General features: G+C 38.3%; 1 protein-coding gene across 3 annotated transcripts in view; it reads left to right on the forward strand.

The window, feature by feature from the left end:
- Positions 1–18003, forward strand: part of LOC105920985 (A disintegrin and metalloproteinase with thrombospondin motifs 20) — a 129246-nt gene extending 111243 nt beyond the window's left edge. For 2 of the 3 annotated variants that reach the window (XM_036147323.1, XM_036147328.1), the window contains 10 exons: positions 3241–3414; positions 6061–6237; positions 6552–6761; positions 6891–7020; positions 9870–9964; positions 10035–10129; positions 10208–10341; positions 12581–12672; positions 14605–14709; positions 14929–18003. In XM_036147323.1, coding sequence (XP_036003216.1) covers positions 3241–3414; positions 6061–6237; positions 6552–6761; positions 6891–7020; positions 9870–9964; positions 10035–10129; positions 10208–10341; positions 12581–12672; positions 14605–14709; positions 14929–15018 — 1302 coding nt within the window. In that variant the 3' untranslated portion in view covers positions 15019–18003. Of the gene's footprint in view, positions 1–3240; positions 3415–6060; positions 6238–6551; positions 6762–6890; positions 7021–9869; positions 9965–10034; positions 10130–10207; positions 10342–12580; positions 12673–14604; positions 14710–14928 lie in introns of those variants that run through there. The other variant, XM_036147324.1, reaches the window with a different exon arrangement.
- The last annotated feature ends 1797 nt before the right edge of the window (positions 18004–19800 follow it).

A 19800-nucleotide genomic window follows, 5' to 3' on the forward strand; every position in this document is an offset into this window, starting at 1 on the left:
TCTGCCTCCTTCTTAAGGACTCCTGCTCCTCCTCAGTCTTTAAGTGTGTCGTCCTCCCCTCTCACTTTTGCTCCGGCTGATGTCTGGAAGCAATCATCTCTGCCGGTCACCCCCCGCATACCAACAGCAACCATGAAAATCCTCAGCTAGCCCAAAAAGACATGTTTTATATCTTAATATTCATGCACATGACAACTTTGAAACCGCAGCCCCCAGTGAGAGATATCCCATCGTTACATACCGCTCTCAGTCACTCCTGACAGAGGTTACATCAGGAACAAGTCTGTTAGAGACATCTGGGCTACATATTTGTATTTCTAATAGTCTTCTACTGTTTGCAAAATGTTTAGGGTAAAATATTATTTAACAGCAATAACACATAAAGCATATTTATTGACTGGTGTAAAAGACTTCATTTTTAGTGTTTCTTTTTTCTACTTTTGTAATGTTGCTCACATAATTTAGGTGGAAGAAAATTCCTTCCTCCCTGAGCCAATTCTTGCTAAAAGCAGATTTGACTGTAACAGCAGGAACAAATCTTTTGAGGAATGGCTTTCCCAGGTTTTAACATGATGAAACTAACATTTTTGATCATTCTTCCTTGCAAAATAGTTTGGAGTCAGTCAGACTGCATGCAGAGCAGCTGTGGATATCAATTTTCAACTCATACCTCAGATTCTCAGTCTTTTACTGGGCGTTAAAAGCATCAGCGTGGTTTTTGAACTGTGCTACAAGTGCTACCACTGGTGGCACCTGGGTTATCTTTAATGGTACTCAGAAAAAAATATTGGTTTTAATTACTCAGCTTCATTGTCCCCCAGCATGATGCTGCTACCAATTATGTTCCCCCTGGGAGATGGTGTACTGTCATGTATTATTAGTTTTCTGACACACAAATCATTTTGTGTGAGGGCCTATAGGTAATATTAGAGCACCTTGTTCAATAAGTTTACGCTGTCACCTCTATGGCTTGTGGCAAACTGCAAACAAGAGGTCTTTCAGGTTTCTTTCCAATGGTAGCTGCCATCTTGACACTGTTTTATAAAGGCAAGATTTGTGAAGTGCACAACTCACTGTTTGCGCATCAACAGATTCCCCAACCCGAGCTATTGCTCTCTGCAGCTGCTCCAGAGATACCATGAACCTTGTGGTTCCTTCTCTGGTTAGTATTTACCTTCGAAAGCCATGTCTTGGTCAATTAGCAGTTGTGCCATACTGTTTCTGTTTCCGATTGATAGATTGAAAAGGGCAGCTTGGGATTTTGCTTCACAACCTAACCCTGCTTTAAATGTCTCTAACAACTTTCCCCTTTGTGTTCTTTGGTCTTTATGGTGCTTTATGATCTCTTATATTCTTGTACTTCACAACTATGCATTACCCTTTTATACTTATAAAATTTCAATAAAATACATTAAAATGTGTGGCCCTGACAAAAAAAATGTGAATAAGTGGAAAGGAAATGACTACCATCTGTCTACTGAGATACAAGATTTAGCTAATCGGAACTACCACGCCACAGCCAAATCTCAAATCATGGACGCTCCAGCTAAGGGCTTTTATAGAATAATGATTAACCTAGCATATTTTGTTGTAACAAGAGGCACATGTCCGGCTATCTGGCATAATACCCCAAACGGAAAAGAAAACATAATTTGTAATTTCTGTTAGCTGACCTTTAAAGTTCTACATCTCCTTATTTATTCCAGTCACGGCATATTATGGACAGCATGACTGTTTTCATGAAACTATTTCATGTTTCATGTAGAGTTTGTTGTTCTCCTCCTCTGAAAAAAGTGTACATTGTTTTTCAGGAACACAGTAAAGAACAACCTCTTATCTTCAGCTTCACCAGAAGCCTTTGAACAGAAGTTTCTGTTTTCATGCTTTATATGTTTTTTACGGAAGGCATTCTGGGTTTTAAGTTCAGATTTCTTAGTTGTTGTTTTTTTTGTTTTCTTTGCACACTTAATACATGACCTTTTATATCCCTCCATGCACTCTGGAACCATACGTTTTAGTTCTAGAGAAAACACACCATCACAAATAGATATAAAGGTTCCTGGTAATTTTATCCAGCTGCATAATTTGCAGCTTTTCAGACTGCGCCTATCTGATGAGGCTTTGGAACGATTCTTTGAGGTTAGGAGCACGGCTTACAAAGGAATCAGCTCGATCAACTCAACCTTCACTGAATGCTTCCTCGCGGTATAAAGGTATGCCTCTTAAAGCACATCAAAGAGATGTTTCAGATAGACAGTTGTGTGATCACAAATAAGAGCATTCAGCAGGAAGACTGAACAAATTTTCACAGAAGTTCCACTCAACCCTTTTTGAAAGACAAAAAAAACATACTTCTACTGCTCTTGCAAATTTGGCATTGCCTTCTGTTACAGACATTGATCAGAATGTTTGCCTGTACATTGTTTATTTTGTACTACAAATTAAAGAGACACTCTGACCTACCCTTCAAAATGTACAGAACCAAAATGTACATATCTTGCAGATGTCTTTCATCCCAACCCAACCGGAAAAGTGGATTTAAGATGTTCAGTTCCAAAAAAACTTCAGTTTGGCTGCACATTTTAAGAAAATTACGTTAGACTGACAATCAATTGAAACAAACAAGCCAGAAATCATGATCTAGCACAAATACAAAACTCATTTGACCAATAATGACAGAACGTAGATGCAGAATATTGATCAAATCACAAAATTATCTGCCAAACACACACAAACTATATGAAAATAGTTGCCACAGCATAATGGTGCACATAAAAGATAACTACCAAAACATTAGCGATTTAAACACAAACCACGTTTTGATGGGGGAACACTCGCTGTAGGCTACTGTTTCCAGTTTAAAACATGACAGTACAAAGGGACCAGGAAGTCTGTTAAATAATAATTTTTTAGAGTATTGCATACACAAAGGTTCCAAATTAACCTCCACACAGGCTATAAGACAGTAGAGCAAAGATTAGATTAAAAGTTTTTTTTAAAAAGGGTTAAGATCCGCTAAGTAAAACTAAGAGAAGTTTAGCTACTAGCTAATTAGATTTTGATGAGCAATGGTTGCTATGGAAATTTTTACTCCATAGTCATCATGTTGTCCTTTCAGACACTGCCTAGGGAACAAAAAACGATAGATGGACTATATTATTAATGTTGCCAAGTACAAGCTAAATGTATAGATTATGTTTTCCTTGCTAACTTTTTTCTGTTCTGTTTATTTTTCATTAGTGCTCTGTCACCTGTGGGTCTGGAGTTCAGGAGCGAGATGTTTACTGCAGACTCAAAGGTTTGGGACGAGTTAGAGAAGATCTATGTGATCCTCACGTACGTCCTCAAGCAGTTCAAGTGTGCCACAAAGCAGAATGCACACATTACATCTGGGCAGTGGGTGAATGGGAACAAGTAAGTGGAGTTCCTGTTGTTACTGTATTTATCTTTTTTATTTATTTTTTGCACAGTCTCCCAGCGGGAAAGAAATGAACAGAAGAATTTGCACTGTTTGTTTACACAACGTAGTTGGCATTTGCAGTTTATACATTATATAACCTTAAAGCCACCAATGAACACTGTCCCTTTGTCTTGCTGAACGTGCCGCTCTGTGGCATGCAAGCAAACATTTATACTCTCGGCTCAACTAAATGCTCCATGCTTAGTCTTGAAGAACATGTGTATAAAAAGGCTTCATTTAGCGACAGAGCATTCAGTCCTACATAACAGATTCACCTCTGTTTTGCTCTAAAAGTCAGAAGATTATTAATTTTTGAAATTCTGCTTTTGAATCAACATGCGGCAGGCTTCACTCGAAGTGATCTTTGGATTCTGAACCACGTCTGTACAGACAGCCCTTTGCCACACAACATTCATACTCCTGGGACAACCTTCTGATACATTACAATTACAGAGTTTAATGTATTTTATTAGTGTTTTTACAAAAGGAATAATACATGTCTTTTCCTTCCAAATAAAAGTTGGAAAAGACTTATGCATTCTGAACCTAGAACATTAAATTATATTATAGTAAGTCTGCAAGAAGGTGAACCTCTACCTGAGACTAAAGTCTTCAGAAGCTTGTAACTGGTTCACCTTCTAGATTGTCCTTCATTCAGCCCTATCCTACTTCCCAATATGGTGAGTCTAGTGTATTCAGGGTATTTTGCATTGTTAGTGTTTTGCTACACTTAGCGTTTTATAGGTAAAAAGTTCAAACTCTGTCTCATCTGACCAGTTTTGTCTGGTGTGTTCATTAATGTTCTCTAACAAAGCTCTGTGGCCTCAAAACATTTGAGCTGTAATAATACTGAGATTAAATTAAACACAGGTCTATCTTGTGTACTACTTTGATGATTTCTAAAGGCAGCTGATAGCATTAGATTTTTTCAAGGGGTACCATAGTAAAGGGGTGGCACCCTATTCACATTTTCATTGGTAATGAACTTTGAAAATCATGTGTGACACTCTTTGTACAGGTGAAACCAGAAGTTTACATACATGATATAAAAAGACACCGTCAGACATATAAATAAACCTTTCCTGTCGTAGATCTGTTAGGATTACCAGAATTATTTCTATTTGCTAAATACCAGAAGAATGAGAGAAGGATTATTTTTGACAATTTATTACTTTATTCATATTCAGAAGTTTACACACACACTAAGATCACTATGCCTTAAAACAATTATGGGAATGCCCAGATGATGATGTCATGTCTTTGGAAGCTTCTGATAGGTCTATAGACAACGTCTGAGTTGATTTGAGAAACACCTGTGGATGTTTTAAACGCACGCCTAAAACACGCTGCCTTATTGTGTAACATGATGGGAAAGTTAAGAGAAATCAACCAAGATATCAGGAAGAGAGTTATGGACTTGCACAAGTCTGGTTCGTCCTTGGGTGCAATTTCTAAATGTCTGAAGGTGCCACGTTCAGGAAGGCAACAGGCTTTGTGTCCCAGAAATGAATGTGCTTTGGTCTGAAATGTATATATCAACCCAAGAACCAAATCAGGAGACCTTGTGAAGATGCTGGCTGAAGCTTTTAAGAGTGTGTCATTATCCACAGTGAAACGAGTTCTGTACCGACATGGGCTGAAAGGCTACTCTGCCAGAAAGAAGCCATTACTCCAAAAGAAACACATAGAAGCCAGATTACAGTTTTTAAATGCACCGCAGAACAAGGAAATTAAATTTTGGAGACATGTCCTGTGGTCTGACAAAACTAAAATTTAAGCATTTGGCCATAATGGCCATTGTTACATTTGGAGGTAGAAGGAGCACTTTCAAGCCTGAGGACACCATTCCAACTGTGAAATACAGGGGAGGCAGCATCCTGTTGTGGTCTTATTTTGCTGCAGGAGGGACTGGTGCACTTCACAAAATCGATAGCATCATGAGAAAAGAAGAGGAAATTCTGAAGCAACATCAAGACATCAGCAAGAAAGTTGAAGCTTGGGTCTCCCAATTGGACAACGACCCAAAGCATACAGCAAAACTGGTTACAAAGTGGCTTAAGGATAACAAAGTCAATATTTTGGAGTGGCCATCACGAAGCTTTGATCTCAGTCCTGTTGAATATTCATGGGAAGAGCTGAAAAGGCGTGTGCAAACAAGGCAGTCTACAAACTTGGTTCAGTTACACCAGTTCTGTGAGGAGTCCAACTTTAGTGAGAACCCGTGGAAGGATATCCAAAATAATTGACCCAAGTCATATAGTTTAAAGGCAAGGGTACCAAATATTAACAAAAATGTATGTAAGCTTCTGACCTTCAAGAAAGTATCCATCCAGCCAGCCGGCCAGCCAGCTCACCCGGCTAGCTAGCTCCAGATGGACTTTATTTGTGTTGCTTTGTATCCCATAAAATCCTAATAAAAGACATGAAAGTTTGCAGCTTTAAAATGACAAAACAAATAACAGGAAAAGCTCAAGAGGTATGGCAGGTTTTTCTACTGAGTTGTTTTAAATAAAGTAAATTTTTGCCATCTGAAAAAAAAAACTAGGTGATCATTTTTGAATTAATAGAACAATGTGGATTTTGTTCCTCCTTATTTGCAGTGTAATGCAACATGTGGGGAAGGCATGAAGAGCAGAGAGGTGAGATGTGTGGGGCCAGGTCCATCCCCTGCTCCCGCTCAGGATGACTACTGTGAACCATCAGCCAGGCCCTCATCTCTCCAGCACTGCAGAGAAGAGCCCTGTCGCTACATGTGGATATCAGGGGAATGGTCACAGGTGGGAATGGAAACTGAAGGTGGTCTCTGTAAGCCCGCCTTAGTTTTTAATGGTAAACTTTAAGTGAGAGGGGTTTACTGGATTAGGTCTCTTGATATGCTCCATTATTTCACACATTTGAATGTTGCTTTGGTATTTGTACAGTCCTTTAGGTGAAATAACATAAAGAAGAACCAGTGAGATAACTGTGATAATGGTCTATAAAACATTTGATTTGATTTGAGCTTAAACTGACATATGTAGAAAAGGCATATTGAAAGGTATCCTTGTCTCATACCTTCTGTTGTGCTTGTATGTGTTGGTGTGTTTCTCAGTGCTCGGCCAGCTGTGGTGTTGGCTACCAGCAGCGGATCGTCTCCTGTTCTTTGATGCCCTCCTCCTCCTCGTCGCACGCTCAGCGTTTCTATACTCAGCCTTCCGCTGACAGCAAAAACTGCCTCGAGCCTCACCCTCCTGCTACCCAGCCTTGCCTCCTCAGGGAATGTCCTCACACCTCCTACTGGAAAGTTGGCCCTTGGACAAAGGTGAAGCACAAAATACACTTGTTAAGGAGCCAAAAAAATAAATCTGTCTTGCTTGTTGGAAATTTAAATGAAACATTGTGCCGTTTTCTTTCTTCTATGGGGGGAATTACCATAATGTTTATGTCCCAGTGTTCACAGACCTGTGGGTCAGGAGTGATGGAACGCAGGGTGGAGTGTGTGACCTCCAAAGGACAACTGTCTAAACACTGCCGTCCATCAGAGAGACCTGAATCTCAAGCTTCATGTCAGGAGAGACAATGTAAGCCTCTCGTTTTCACTGTTCGGGGTTTAAAACCCCTCGCTGCCCAAATATATTTATGATTATATAAAAAGAATTGCCTAAAAGGGGTTAGAGGTGTGAGGGAGGACATTAGAACTGTTTATTATTTTAGGTTTCTGCCTTCCAATTTAGGACAAGAGATGGTGGCCTTCCCCTTTTGAGGGTTGGCTGTGATAATATTGTAAATACAACAATGACAAATATTCTGTTATCTTTCCTTTAATGGGGAAATTTTGTTCATCCAGCTGCTGGAAAGAGCGCAGGGATATGATGGTTTTGCCTCTACACTTTGTGCTGTCAACATGTATATTATCTTGCATAATTATTAAAATGCCTTAAGCTTTTTTCACATTTTGTCATGTTTCAACAACACACTTATGTATATTTTATTGGGATATTATTTTTCATATTTTATAAAAATGTCTTCATTGTCTTGATCCTCTTTATTTATTTATTTTTACAAATAATCTGTGAAGTGTGATTTTAATTTGACAATACTGTGCAAAATCTTTTAAGTATTTTGTGTTATGCAACGGTGTTGCAGAGCTAGAAACTGAAATGTTTATGCACTGAGGTTGCATGGAGACCAGTTCTAGCCATCAGTTTTCATCTCCTGTCACATATTCCTAATAGGACTTAGTACTGTACTTTGACTAGGCCATTCTAACACTCAAATGTACTTTGATCTAAACAGTTCCATTGTAGCTGTTTTTATGTTTCAGTGTTTGCATCCATCCATTTTACTATCAACTTTTACCAGCTTGCCTGTCCCGTCTGAAGAAAAGCATTCCCACAGCACAAAGCTGTGGTCCATATGTTTTGGGATTAGTGTTTCCAGGGGTATGGATGGGATTTTTTTTGCCGCATAAGGTGTCTTCATGATGCTGTTTGTATCATGGTCTCCAGGTGTTTGTTTATTTTTATCTTCAGGATTTAGTTAGTTTGTTCTGCCTTAGTTTGGTATCTCATTTCTGTTAGATTTCTGTGTTTTCTCCCTGATTCCCTGTCTTCAGTCTCCCTCAGCTCATCAGCTTCATGTCTTTCACCTGTTGCTTGTCTTATTAATTACTCCCATCTGCTCCCATGCCTTCCTCACTGTTATTTCTTCCCGTATTTAAACCCCTGGTTCCCCCCCTCCATTGTGCCAACACCTATTTATCCCCTGCTCTGTGCCAGTTTAGTCCCACTCTTTTTTTTTCCTTTATTAAACTGCTTTCAATCTCATCATGCAGCTTCCTAGCTCTTGACTGCACTTTGGTCCTACACCTGCCTATGAAAACATGAAAGTTTGTTCTCTAACTTCTGAGATCTTATGGAAACTTGACAGGCCCCAAAACATGGATGCCTTCTACAAAAACGGGCAAAGCCACCTCAACTTCCTGTGGTGGCTGGGCTCTTGTAATTTGAGCAGGGAAAACTACACGTTTGTCACTTGGTTGTGTGGAGGGTCGCACTTAAGAAACTGAAAGCAGTGACGGACAATAGCACACCTCCACCTCACAGCGTTCTGGCTGGCCAGAGGAGCAGCTGTATCAACAGCAGGAACTTAATGCTCACTGTACTCCAGACATTTTTTTCTCTCCAGTGAAATTAGGTTTTTTATACTCTGAATCCAAATTTTATACGGTCTTTGATGTTGATGTTTTCAAAGTAATTTTATTATTCATTTACATGTCCGTCCATCCGCTTGTATCCAAGAGCACATTCTTTCAGTCAAAATCCATACCTCAGTACCACGAACTTAGACAGACCGGTAAATCGAGAGCTTTCCTTTTCAGCTCAACTCTTCCTCATCCATCCATCTACAAATGCAGGCCACAGTTTTCAGATTTGTATTTGTTAAAACAAAAAGTTGTGTGTTATTTTTGTGTTGCTTCATAATATTGTGCTACTTCAAGTTAGCCTGTCAGATAAAGCACTGTTAAAATACGTTAATGTTTGTGGCTGGAACATCACAAAGTGTGGAAAGGTTAAGGTGGTATGGATACTTTTTACAAGGCACTGTGAAGCTCAATATAATCTAACATTTCTGGCCTCGTTTTTCTTTGGAATTTACGTAAAATGCATAAGTTAATCAAGATTTAAAAAGATGCTGTATTATATATTCTTAGTAAACTAAACTGCACCTACAAATGTTTTGCTTAAAACTGAAAGTTCTCTTCTCCTCTCCTACGGTTTGGATTTGGCTGGTAATTATGCTCCTTCGCAACTGATTCTTCTTGTTCAGCTTTTCTAACGCCTGCACACATTTGCCAACGTGAAACTTTCAGCGAGATTGGGATTAAATTGAGTGGTCTTTGTGCACCAAGCAAAACTGTGTCTGATTGTGTTTACAGAAATTAAACTGTGCTTTCCTTCAGCACATTAGGCAGAACGGCAAGCCCCACTTGATGCCTCTTGCAGTGATAATTTAGTGGAACAACAAACAGTGAGTCAGCAGTTTTCTAAGAAAAAATGTCTCGCAGGGACCGAGGCAGCTTTAATTGTGCAGGGCCAAAGTTTGCAGGTTTGCTCAACCACATTTGACATGTCTCTGTACTGGCACACTGGCTCAGTCATTTCCAACCTGATTTCTGCCAAGTCTAGAGCTGGCAGAATTAAAACGATATGCTCGGGTGAAAGCCAGTTTTGTGGTCATGTTTTAATCTTAACCAGCTAATCTGCACGATAGGGGCCCTCTCGCATTCTGGGAATACAGACAACAGATAGAAAAGTCACAATATGTTTTTCTTGTTGGGGTTTCTGTTTTGCAATGTTTTGGGTATTTTTCGTCAGCTTATTTGCCTAAAATTGCATTAAAAACTTACTTTCCCTTATTCCTCTGTCAGGTCAGGTGTTCACTTCCTGCCGAGAGGTGCAGCTGAGGCAGAGTGTCAGACTGGATGGGGAATATTATCTTAAAGTCAAGTTTCGGACCCTACAGGTGCGTCTGTGGTGACGCAAATCCTCCTGCACACATCAGGGCTCCCATCTCATTATCTGTTTGGTGTTAGATTTACTGCGCTGAGATGCAGACGGATTTCCCGAAGGAGTATGTAACCCTGCGCAGCGGTCAGACAGACAACTACTCCGAGGTGTATGGGCACAGGTCTGTAATGTATCTTTGAGTCGAGATTTCTGTGTTTGTATGGAATTGACCCTAACACCTTTTGTCCTTCCCAATCAGGTTGATTAACCCCTTCGAATGTCCGTACAATGGCAGCCGCAGTCGGGACTGCAACTGCAGAAATGACTATTCAGCATCAGGGTACACGCTCTTCCACAAAGTTCGCCTGGATCTAAACTCCCTGCGGATAATGAGTGCGTAATTATTCTGTGATTACCTTACACCGTCTGCTGTAATGGGACCACACATGGCTGTTGATTTAAACTCTCACACACCGCGTCCCAGAGTGCCGATAATAGCTGGTCTCCAAGCCCTGGGCCCATTCAGATGCAACCGACAGAGCTTTTTCCCCTCACGCACTCCCTCTACTAAGAATTAAATTCTTGAACTTTCAGTGTCCACATCACCAGGCCTCCACCATACAAACGCATGGGTAGGGGAAACTAGAAATGCATGTGCTTAGGTGAACAATATGTGACCTCGTACAACTGGATCGTCATCAAACACTCATCATTGCATGCAAGCAGTCACAAACGCACAGAATGTCTGCAACACTGGCCATATTCTTCTTCTAATTTGTAGAGTCAGCTCTAACGGCCGTGTTTTTTTCAAATATGCATTTGGTTAAAGAGTGAGAATACTGCTGGAGAGTGCCTGTTTGTGCATGCGTTTTCTGCTTGTGTACGTTGGATCTATACCTCACAACTCAGATCATGTGTTTTTGTTTGGGTTCTTGACACCACATCCCCACCCTCTCTGTGCATGGTACACATTTGGCTTTAAGATGGATTGAAACAGATCTGAGGGCGGAAAATGAGTTCAAGGTGAAGGAGGGATTTTGAAGAGGAGCTAATTCAGTGTGACTTGGATATGTCTGCGACCATATGGTCATACAGACAGTATGGAAGATTGGCAGCAGGAGTAACATGTCCAGCTAACCAAAGCTGCAAGTTTACAACAAGGTGGATAACTGTAAGGTTCCTGGTTCTGAAAATTAGGGACCAGCATAATTATTTGATGTCACCATTTTCAAGTATGGAAACTCATTTGACTTTCTAGACTCTTTTCCGTTTTCAGTGTTCTAGATAAAAAAAAAAAACATTAACTAAAACTAAAAAAGGAAAGCTATTCTCTAATTGATTATACTTAAGGTTTCATTATCTCAAGGTAATGAGAAAGTACAACCAGTTGCAATCTACTAGTTTAAGATTATGTTATCTTGAGTTATTAATATATTGTAACACATCTCATCTCAGTGTGATGATAATTAAAAAAATGGGCTTGGTTAAAAGAGACAATGAAAATGTTTATATTGATGTAACAAGATGCTCAACTTTTTAACTCAATAATGACATAATGAAATTTATAGGGACAAAAGAAGCTTGAAGTCTTGAACACTCAATGTAACAATTTAGATTGATATTAAACAAAATATTCTGAAAGTCAGACTTAATATACAGAGATATTAAAACTGGTGTCACAAGACAGTCTCGACAAAACAAGCTTGAGCTGTTTATCTTGATTTGACAACATGATGAAACTTAATACGACAAAAGTGCAGAGGTGCAGAAAATGACATGGGCTTCAGGTGAGAGCAATCAGGTAGAGATGAGAAAAAGCTGATACTAATGAAAACAAAGGAGCCGAGGGGTACAGTGTAATGAACAGGAACCAAATGAAGAATACAAACAAAATGTACATAGAACAGAAGAATTAACTAAGAACCTAATTCAGAAACCCATGACTTAAAATGGCAGTGACTAGAAAACAGAAACAGATTGACAAAAAAAACAAACTCACAAAACTAAGCTTAGAGTGTGTTTTATTATTATTATTATTATTATTATTATTATTATTATTATTATTATTATTATTATTATTATTATTATTATTAATGTTATAGGGTGTGCCGGTATCTTGTTGTAAATATAGGGAGATGTTAGAAATATAATGGTAAACAAGGAGATTTGGGTAAACTGACATCAGAGGTGCAAGTGACTGGCTGAAAATTTGCAGGCATTGCGGATATTAGATATTAAGATTCATCTAAACCCTTATGAGCAATAAAACACACTAACTCAGCAAATATCTTTTCACTTACATGGAGGAAATAATCTGAAAATCGATTACATATTTGATCATTTGAGACTGCAAACATCGAGTTTTCTAAATTATGTCGGAATCCTGAAACCATGATTTTTGTCTCAGAGTATGCTTTTTAGATGAAGATGTTTACCCTTCCATGTTGAAGTAAATGGAAAAACCTAAGACGCGTAAAGTGTAAAGATCATTGTGCAAAGAATTTGACATGTTTTTAATATTAGTGATGTTGTCAGACACAACTTTCCAGCTTCAGGTTACAAAAATTTGTGATTCGGAGCAAACACTTTTGATGAAGCATCAGTTATTTGTGTGTTTTTTTCCCTTCCACAGTCACAGACCTCCAGTTTTCCCAGACTATTCACGGCCGGCCTGTACCATTTGCTACAGCAGGAGATTGTTATAGTGCAGCCAAGTGTCCACAGGTTGGTCGAGTTATACATCATGGATTTTTTTTTTCCTGTGAGGTTAAAAATTGCACTCTTACTGATTGCCTCTGGATTTTGCTTTTTTGTCACATTTAAAGGCAGAGTGGGCGATATTTCCGGAAGTTTCCCAAGTTTTGAATAACTGATCTTACCTACTCTTCCGCTCTTCCTCTCCTCAGGGGGATCGCATGAAAAAAATCTCCCAGATCTACTCTGGTCTTATCACTTTCTACCGAGGCCTTCCTCTTCTTCTCATAAACTTGTTCACGGTTTGCTTCTTGCGACTCTCAGCAATGTTCAAACTATCCAGTGAGAGCAGCAGAGCATCAATGAACAGCTAACTGCTAAGCTAGCTGCTAAGCTAACTGTATACATAAACACTAGAAGTGCACATGCGCAGCCAGTAAGCGGGAACTAACAAGGAAAGTGCCCGTACATTGCCGTTACATGAGCGTGTCAGAATGATTGGCATGTGGGACAACCAATACTTAAGTACAGGAGGGGAACGACAACAGAAACAAAACTCTGACCAATCACTGCCATTCGGTTCAAATGACAGACCAGCAGCTTTCACAGAGATCTATTTTATAACCTACTTTTTCTGAACACAGTTTATTGACTACATTGAGGATGGAAGAATCATTTCACCCGGTATAACAAAAAGTGTTTCTGAACAGGATTGCCAACTATAGCTTTAACTGTGTCAGATCATCACACAGATTTCAATGTCATTAAACCTGAATAAATACAAAAAAGCTGTTTTCATACAGTTATTCTCTTCACTAAGCAAAACAGCAATCCATACCAACGTGGGCCTTTGTGAAAACTTATCGTCGTAATTGTTAAATCAGTAAGTGCATTAACTTTCGTTTTACACTACCTGCAATTAGGCCTGATTACTTTCAGGCCTGCAGAATCAAGAAATTAAAAGGAAATAACCCATGTAACAATACGAAGTAAGCCAAAGGGTTTTCAAATCATGTTGAAGTTAAAGAGCAAATGAGAAACAAAGATATCAAACATTCTGGAAATGTTTAAAAAAGCTATCCCTATGGCTTTGAACCCCAGCAAGACACAACAGTTGCACAATTTTCTACAAAAGGAGAAAACGTGCAATAGTGGTAAACCTCCCTAGCAGTATATATATTATTTGGCTAAGATGAGTGGGCCAAAACTCCTTCCCAATGATGTACTAGACTTATTATTAGTTATAGTGGACACTTGATGGCAGTTGTTGCTTCCAAGGGTGCCACAACGAGGTATTAGGGCACGTTCACACCGAATGAACAAAGCATATGAATTGAGTGATTTATATGTTATCCCTATGTAAAGGCTCGATCTGGGGCAAAATTAAAAGGTCGGTGATGGGAATGACGCATTTCAAGCGATGCAAATTTGGCAATGCAAATTTCACTTTGCTCTAGTCACTCAACTTGAGCAAAGCGAAATTTAGCTCGGGTTCAATAATATGAACTTTTCTTACAATTTGCATTGCATTAAGGGTCCTCCTCGCCCATTTATTTAACACAAAAATGTTTTTATGTTTCAGATTTAGACAGTACAATTACGTTTAGCGGATAGACTTCTATTTGATGACATGGTGAAGCGAGCTAGGCGAAATTTTGTCGCGTTGTCTCCACATTGTCAGCGAGAATTGTTTGCGAGAGAGAGTTGAAATGTCCAGGGACAAAAAGGTTGCCTTGTTTATTTTTGGTTGTGAAGGTGCTTTTAGGTTCAGTGGGCAATTAGGGCCCGGTTGGTTTGGGCAAATTAAATTTCCCTAAAATGAAAGCAGCTTTCTGTATTAACTCATGGTACATTTGGAACCTTTGTTTGATGAACATAAACATTTAGAAGTTTATTATACATTCCTTCCTGTATAATTACCTTTAAATTGAACGACTTTTCTGAAATATCCTGTGCTTTTAGGGCCAGTTTAGTATTAACCTGATTGGAACGGGTCTTAAAGTGGCTCCAAACACCAAATGGACATCTCAAGGGAACTATGTTTCTATTAAGGTCCACAGATCTGAGGTGAGAACTTTCAAGTCATTTCCTTTGTTGATGTTTTACTATGGCATAATTATGCTATCCGAGTCAAATTTTTGAGTGTTACTTTTTATTTTTTTTAACCATCATGTTTCTGTCTGCTTCAGTGAGCTAGAATTCAAATGTTAGTTATAAACTGTCACTTTTGCATAAAATGCTGGCCTTTTGCCCACTTTCTGCTCTGTCATTCTTTCCTATGCGTAGGATGGAACAAGAATTTACGGCCGCTGCGGTGGTTTCTGTGGGAAGTGCATTCCCCACGCTCAAAATGGTCTTCTCCTCCAAGTTCACTGAGAGCCAAGCTGAAAACAAATCTCTAAATTCAATTTGATGACAGTGGGCCAGGAATGCACAATAACCGTAATTTGTTGGATCCAGTTGTTGGCTTCGAGCACAAAGGACGAGCATCAACTGTGACATCTCCGGTTCCCAGATGGCAGCTAAAAGACACAGAACACAGCCCACTTATGCAGCACGCGGTCACCATAAAGTGTTTCATTAAAACTGAAGACGAGCCAGCTGTATTCGCTTGCCAGCCATTTTGCTGTGGCACTGTTTTGTGGTTTGGAAATGTTTTGGAGTCAGGACCTAATAGTCAAGAACTAGAAACAGAAGGAATACAGTGTCATCCTTTCTCTTTTCAAGTGAAATAGTTTCATCTTAAAACAGCTTTTTCTAGTTTGTGAATTCAAAGGGTTTCTCCGGATAACAGTTTGCAGGTAGTGACACAGTGTTTTACACAAAAAATATTAACAAATTATTGGTTATCCATGTATATAGCTAAGACAGTAAATCTCTTATGTAAATAGGCCTTTTCAAGGTACCTAAGTAATAATGGCATTCCTGGTCAAAGTATAGGAAAACATTGTTACCTACAGTATGTGTTCCAACTGCAGTCCATGTTTCATCTTCAGTTGTCAGATACAGTAATCTTGATCCTCATCGGCACCACTGGTAAAGATGTGTAAAAAACTAGATTAGGCTTTTTCTTTTCCTTCAAGATCCTCTGAGTCGTTTGTGAACAACAAATTATTTAAACAAGTGCCAAATGTAGGATTGGAAACTCTGTAGCTGTAAACAAATAAATGTCATTTTATCAGTGTTAAACTTAACTCACTCACCAATGACATTCCGGATGCTGCAGTCTGTAATATTCCTCTTCTTTGAAGCAACAGATGTTTTTTTCAGTGTTTTGCAGGACAGCTGCAATATTCTGCTCCAACACAGCGTTACCTAAACTAAGAAAGCTACTATACTGTCCTGACACTGTCACCTAAAACACACACAGCTTCATCTCGGCTGTTCTTGCACCTGCATCCGGAGAACTTTGCTGATGTAGTAAGCTAGCATTAGCATGTTTGTTTTGATATTCCTTGTTGATAATACGGCTTAATATATTTGAATCCAGTTCCAGGTAATTATGTGTGGACAGAAATTACAAAAAAATGTTTTTCCTAGTTCAAGAACTTCATACTTTGTTTTGAATGTCATAAAACTTAACGCCTATTGTTTGAGTTGCTACATACGCTAAAATCTGTCTTTGAAGGAAGCAAGCAGAGCAGGTGAAGTAACAATCAAATACCAGTCCTCTTAAATAATGAGCCAGAATGGCCAGATCAATACAATGATTATCCAGACATACAATTCGCCTTTTTCTATGTCCACCTCAGTCACCAGACCTAAATCCTGCAGAAAACCTGTGGTGTGGGCTGCAGAGAAGATGTCAAAAGGGAGAGCACTGGACTCTGAAGAGTCTAGAGTTTATACAAAGAGCTCAGACATCCCTCATTCTAAATTGTCTAATAATAAAAGATGATTTTAACACATCTTTACCTGGTTAGCCAAAAAAACGGCGCTCAACGCCTTACTACTGAATGTCACTGAGAATCACATTGACACACTAACTGTTCTGATTAATGTCTGTGAGGAAAAAAAAAAACTGATTAGTCTATTTCTAAGAGTTTGAGCTGAGTGTAAAAGAGTTTTACTCATTACTATACAAGTTCTTGTCTGTTACAGTGCATGACACAGGATCAGGTGTGGGGTCTCACCCTCTCCGTTTGGTCTGCTGTAGGTTCTCACAACCCTACCTCTAATAAGCATCCATACTCTGAAACGTGTTGTAATTTATTTATGTTCATCCATATTTATTCTGTACTTACTTTTGAATATGTTGTTTTTAATCTGATACAATGACTACTACCAGCAGAGGACACATTCTCTGCTTTGCCAAAAAAGTACTCTAATAGTGTATTTTATAACCACTAACCTGAATGTATGGTGCTTTTTAACTACTAGAATTACCTCTGATCTAAAGAAGGAAAATACCGATGTTTGGAGTAACACGTGGCTTTGGCAGAGCCTTATTTGTTCTAACTGACTGAGTTAGAAATCTCTTCAGCTGATGTACAATCTGCTCCTAAAGCAGACCAGAGTACTGTTGTGACACATGATTTTTAGGAATATAAACTGAAATTTTCCATGGCAAATCTCCTCCTGCAGAAGAAATTAACTCCTCGACAACAGCTGTTACCGTGACAACCATCATGTAACCTAACACACTGGCACGCAGATGTTGAGCTTTTAACCAAAGTTGGGAAACAGATCCGGATTATATTTTCTCCTCAGACGATGCAGCTTCCTTTGATTTAAAGAACGGCTGAAAATGATAAGTCACTGAGCAGCTAGAAAACCTTTGGCTGTCGTTTTTTTTTCTCTTTCTTTTTTTAATGACGGACAATTGTGTTATGAGATCTGTATCAGAAGTTCGAAGAATACTTGATGCACTATGTGCCATTAGTTTTGTAGAAATGTAATCCTGTATGTTTTTGTAATAACCATTACACTGTAACTTATGTGTTTTTTTTTAATATTCAATACTTGAATTGTAAACAGTATATAATGTATTGAATGGGCATTGGTATGGAACAGAGAATCGTTGTGCTTGCTTGCCCTGCTGTATCCAAAGATGTATTTAGAAGAATATGTATATACATTATGTGTGTGTGTGTGTGTATGTATATATATATATATATATATATATATATATATATATATATATATATATATATATATATATATATATATATATATATATACAGAATGTATGAATGTGTGTATGAATGCATAGATGTATGGATGAGGGGTGAATATTTCCTGAATGAAATGTATAATTCTGGTGCTACACATGGTTACTAATCATAAAGTTACTATATGTATCATTATACTAAAACGGGAAGTAGAAACACAGAAAAATAAAATCTGCTTTTGAGCAACAAACAGATGGTTGACTTCAGTTTTCTTTTGAGAAATATACAATCTTGTTTCATTTAAAACAGTTATTCTTCTGCTGTACATCAAAACCTGTAATTAAGAAATTGGAGCCTAGACTATTTTGAAATGTCTACATATTGCTTATGCACAATCTATGTAACATAAAATGTTTAAAATATACTATATTACTGTACAGTTAATGTTTACATTTGCTACAGTAAGTGCTAATCAAGCGAAATAAAAAGCTAATGAATCAAACGACTGTGTACATGATGTCTCCTTCAAATTTTAAATTGATATTGTTCAAGCTTAAAGTTGTTATTAAACTGCTGCTTGTCGTGGTATGTATGTTTGAGTTTCTAAGACGATACTATCATAAGGGACACTGAGCTGCTGTAGGCGAATGTTTTATGCTCTATACATGCCCCCAAATAGTCAAAACAATGACAACCTTTTGGCTGAAATAGTTATCCATTAGCTGAATTAAACAGAAAATATTTGATTAGTTCACATGGTGATGTAACAGAAACTTCACCAGTGAAGACAGAGCATCTGCATAGTGAAGCATAAGATAAAGTAACATTGTCATCACGTCATTGCTGCTGAAACTTACTTTTATAAAAACTGTAACAGTGAAACATTAACTGACCTGTAAAATTACTCCTAGAACTACTGAACAATTTTTCACATTATAACCACAAATGTCAGTGTATTTTATTGTGATAAACCAAAAACTTGTATAGTAGTGGAGCGGATTAAAAATAACAGTTTTTTAAAAAAAGTGTTGTATACACTTGTATTCAATCAATACCTTTTGGATATGTTTCTACCAACTTTGGACATCTAGCTTATAAATTGCACCACCAAATTCATCAACTTACTTTCAAAGAAATGTCATAATATCATGATCATAATTAGATGTCAAATTGAAGGCTCAACTTGGAGAATCTGATGTCAAACTACAGTAACAATAGTTTTATTGCCAAAGGACTCTCTGATAACATGACACAGTAACACTGGAAAAAAGGATAAATTCACCAGAACAGAGTGTCTCTCCAACTCTGGACAGTTTAATAAAAGAGGGCAGTAGGTCAACACTATCTGGGTGCTGCTGTTAACCAGATTGTCGCTGCATCTATATGCACTTAATGCTGCGGACTGAATTTCTGTAATGTGACTTTAATGACCTTATTTCTACTTAACAGTCACATAACAAACAACAGCATAAATCCTCTAAAGCAGTTTTTGTCTAATCTAGATGCACTCTTGAGTTCTGAAGTTGTCCACTACTGCGTGACTTATCAAACTGTAATATAAGTCAAAGTAGGTCGAATTTTGGAAAATTGTACAAGAAAGGAAAGTTGGATTTTAATGACTTAATAATAAAGGTGCACCGTACTTTAGGAAAATATAAACAGTTTATGAACAGAACACTTTTCAAGGGCTCAGTGCCTCAGTATATAAATGAAACCAGATACTGGGATTCTTCAAGACTTGCTTTGATTTCTTACCAAAAATGCTCTGGTTCCAAAAACCGGCAGCTCTGCTCTTAGAAGAAGTTTTTGAGTACTTCAGACTCACCGACCTGCACACTAATCAAAAAACAGCTTCCCATGGCACCGCTTGTTGTGAGTATAAACCAGGCATCTTTAATGACTTTGCTGAAAAACACAAACATGCACTGAGAGTCCTCATAAAAGACTAATGATTGATGTTTACCACGAAGCACAGCCTGTTTTAAAGTAACTGTGTAGGCATTCCTGTGTAATTTGCATCTGAGACTTTTTCCCAGGGGAACATATA

Source organism: Fundulus heteroclitus, chromosome 2 (genome assembly GCF_011125445.2).
Source record: "Fundulus heteroclitus isolate FHET01 chromosome 2, MU-UCD_Fhet_4.1, whole genome shotgun sequence".
Taxonomy (NCBI): domain Eukaryota; kingdom Metazoa; phylum Chordata; class Actinopteri; order Cyprinodontiformes; family Fundulidae; genus Fundulus; species Fundulus heteroclitus.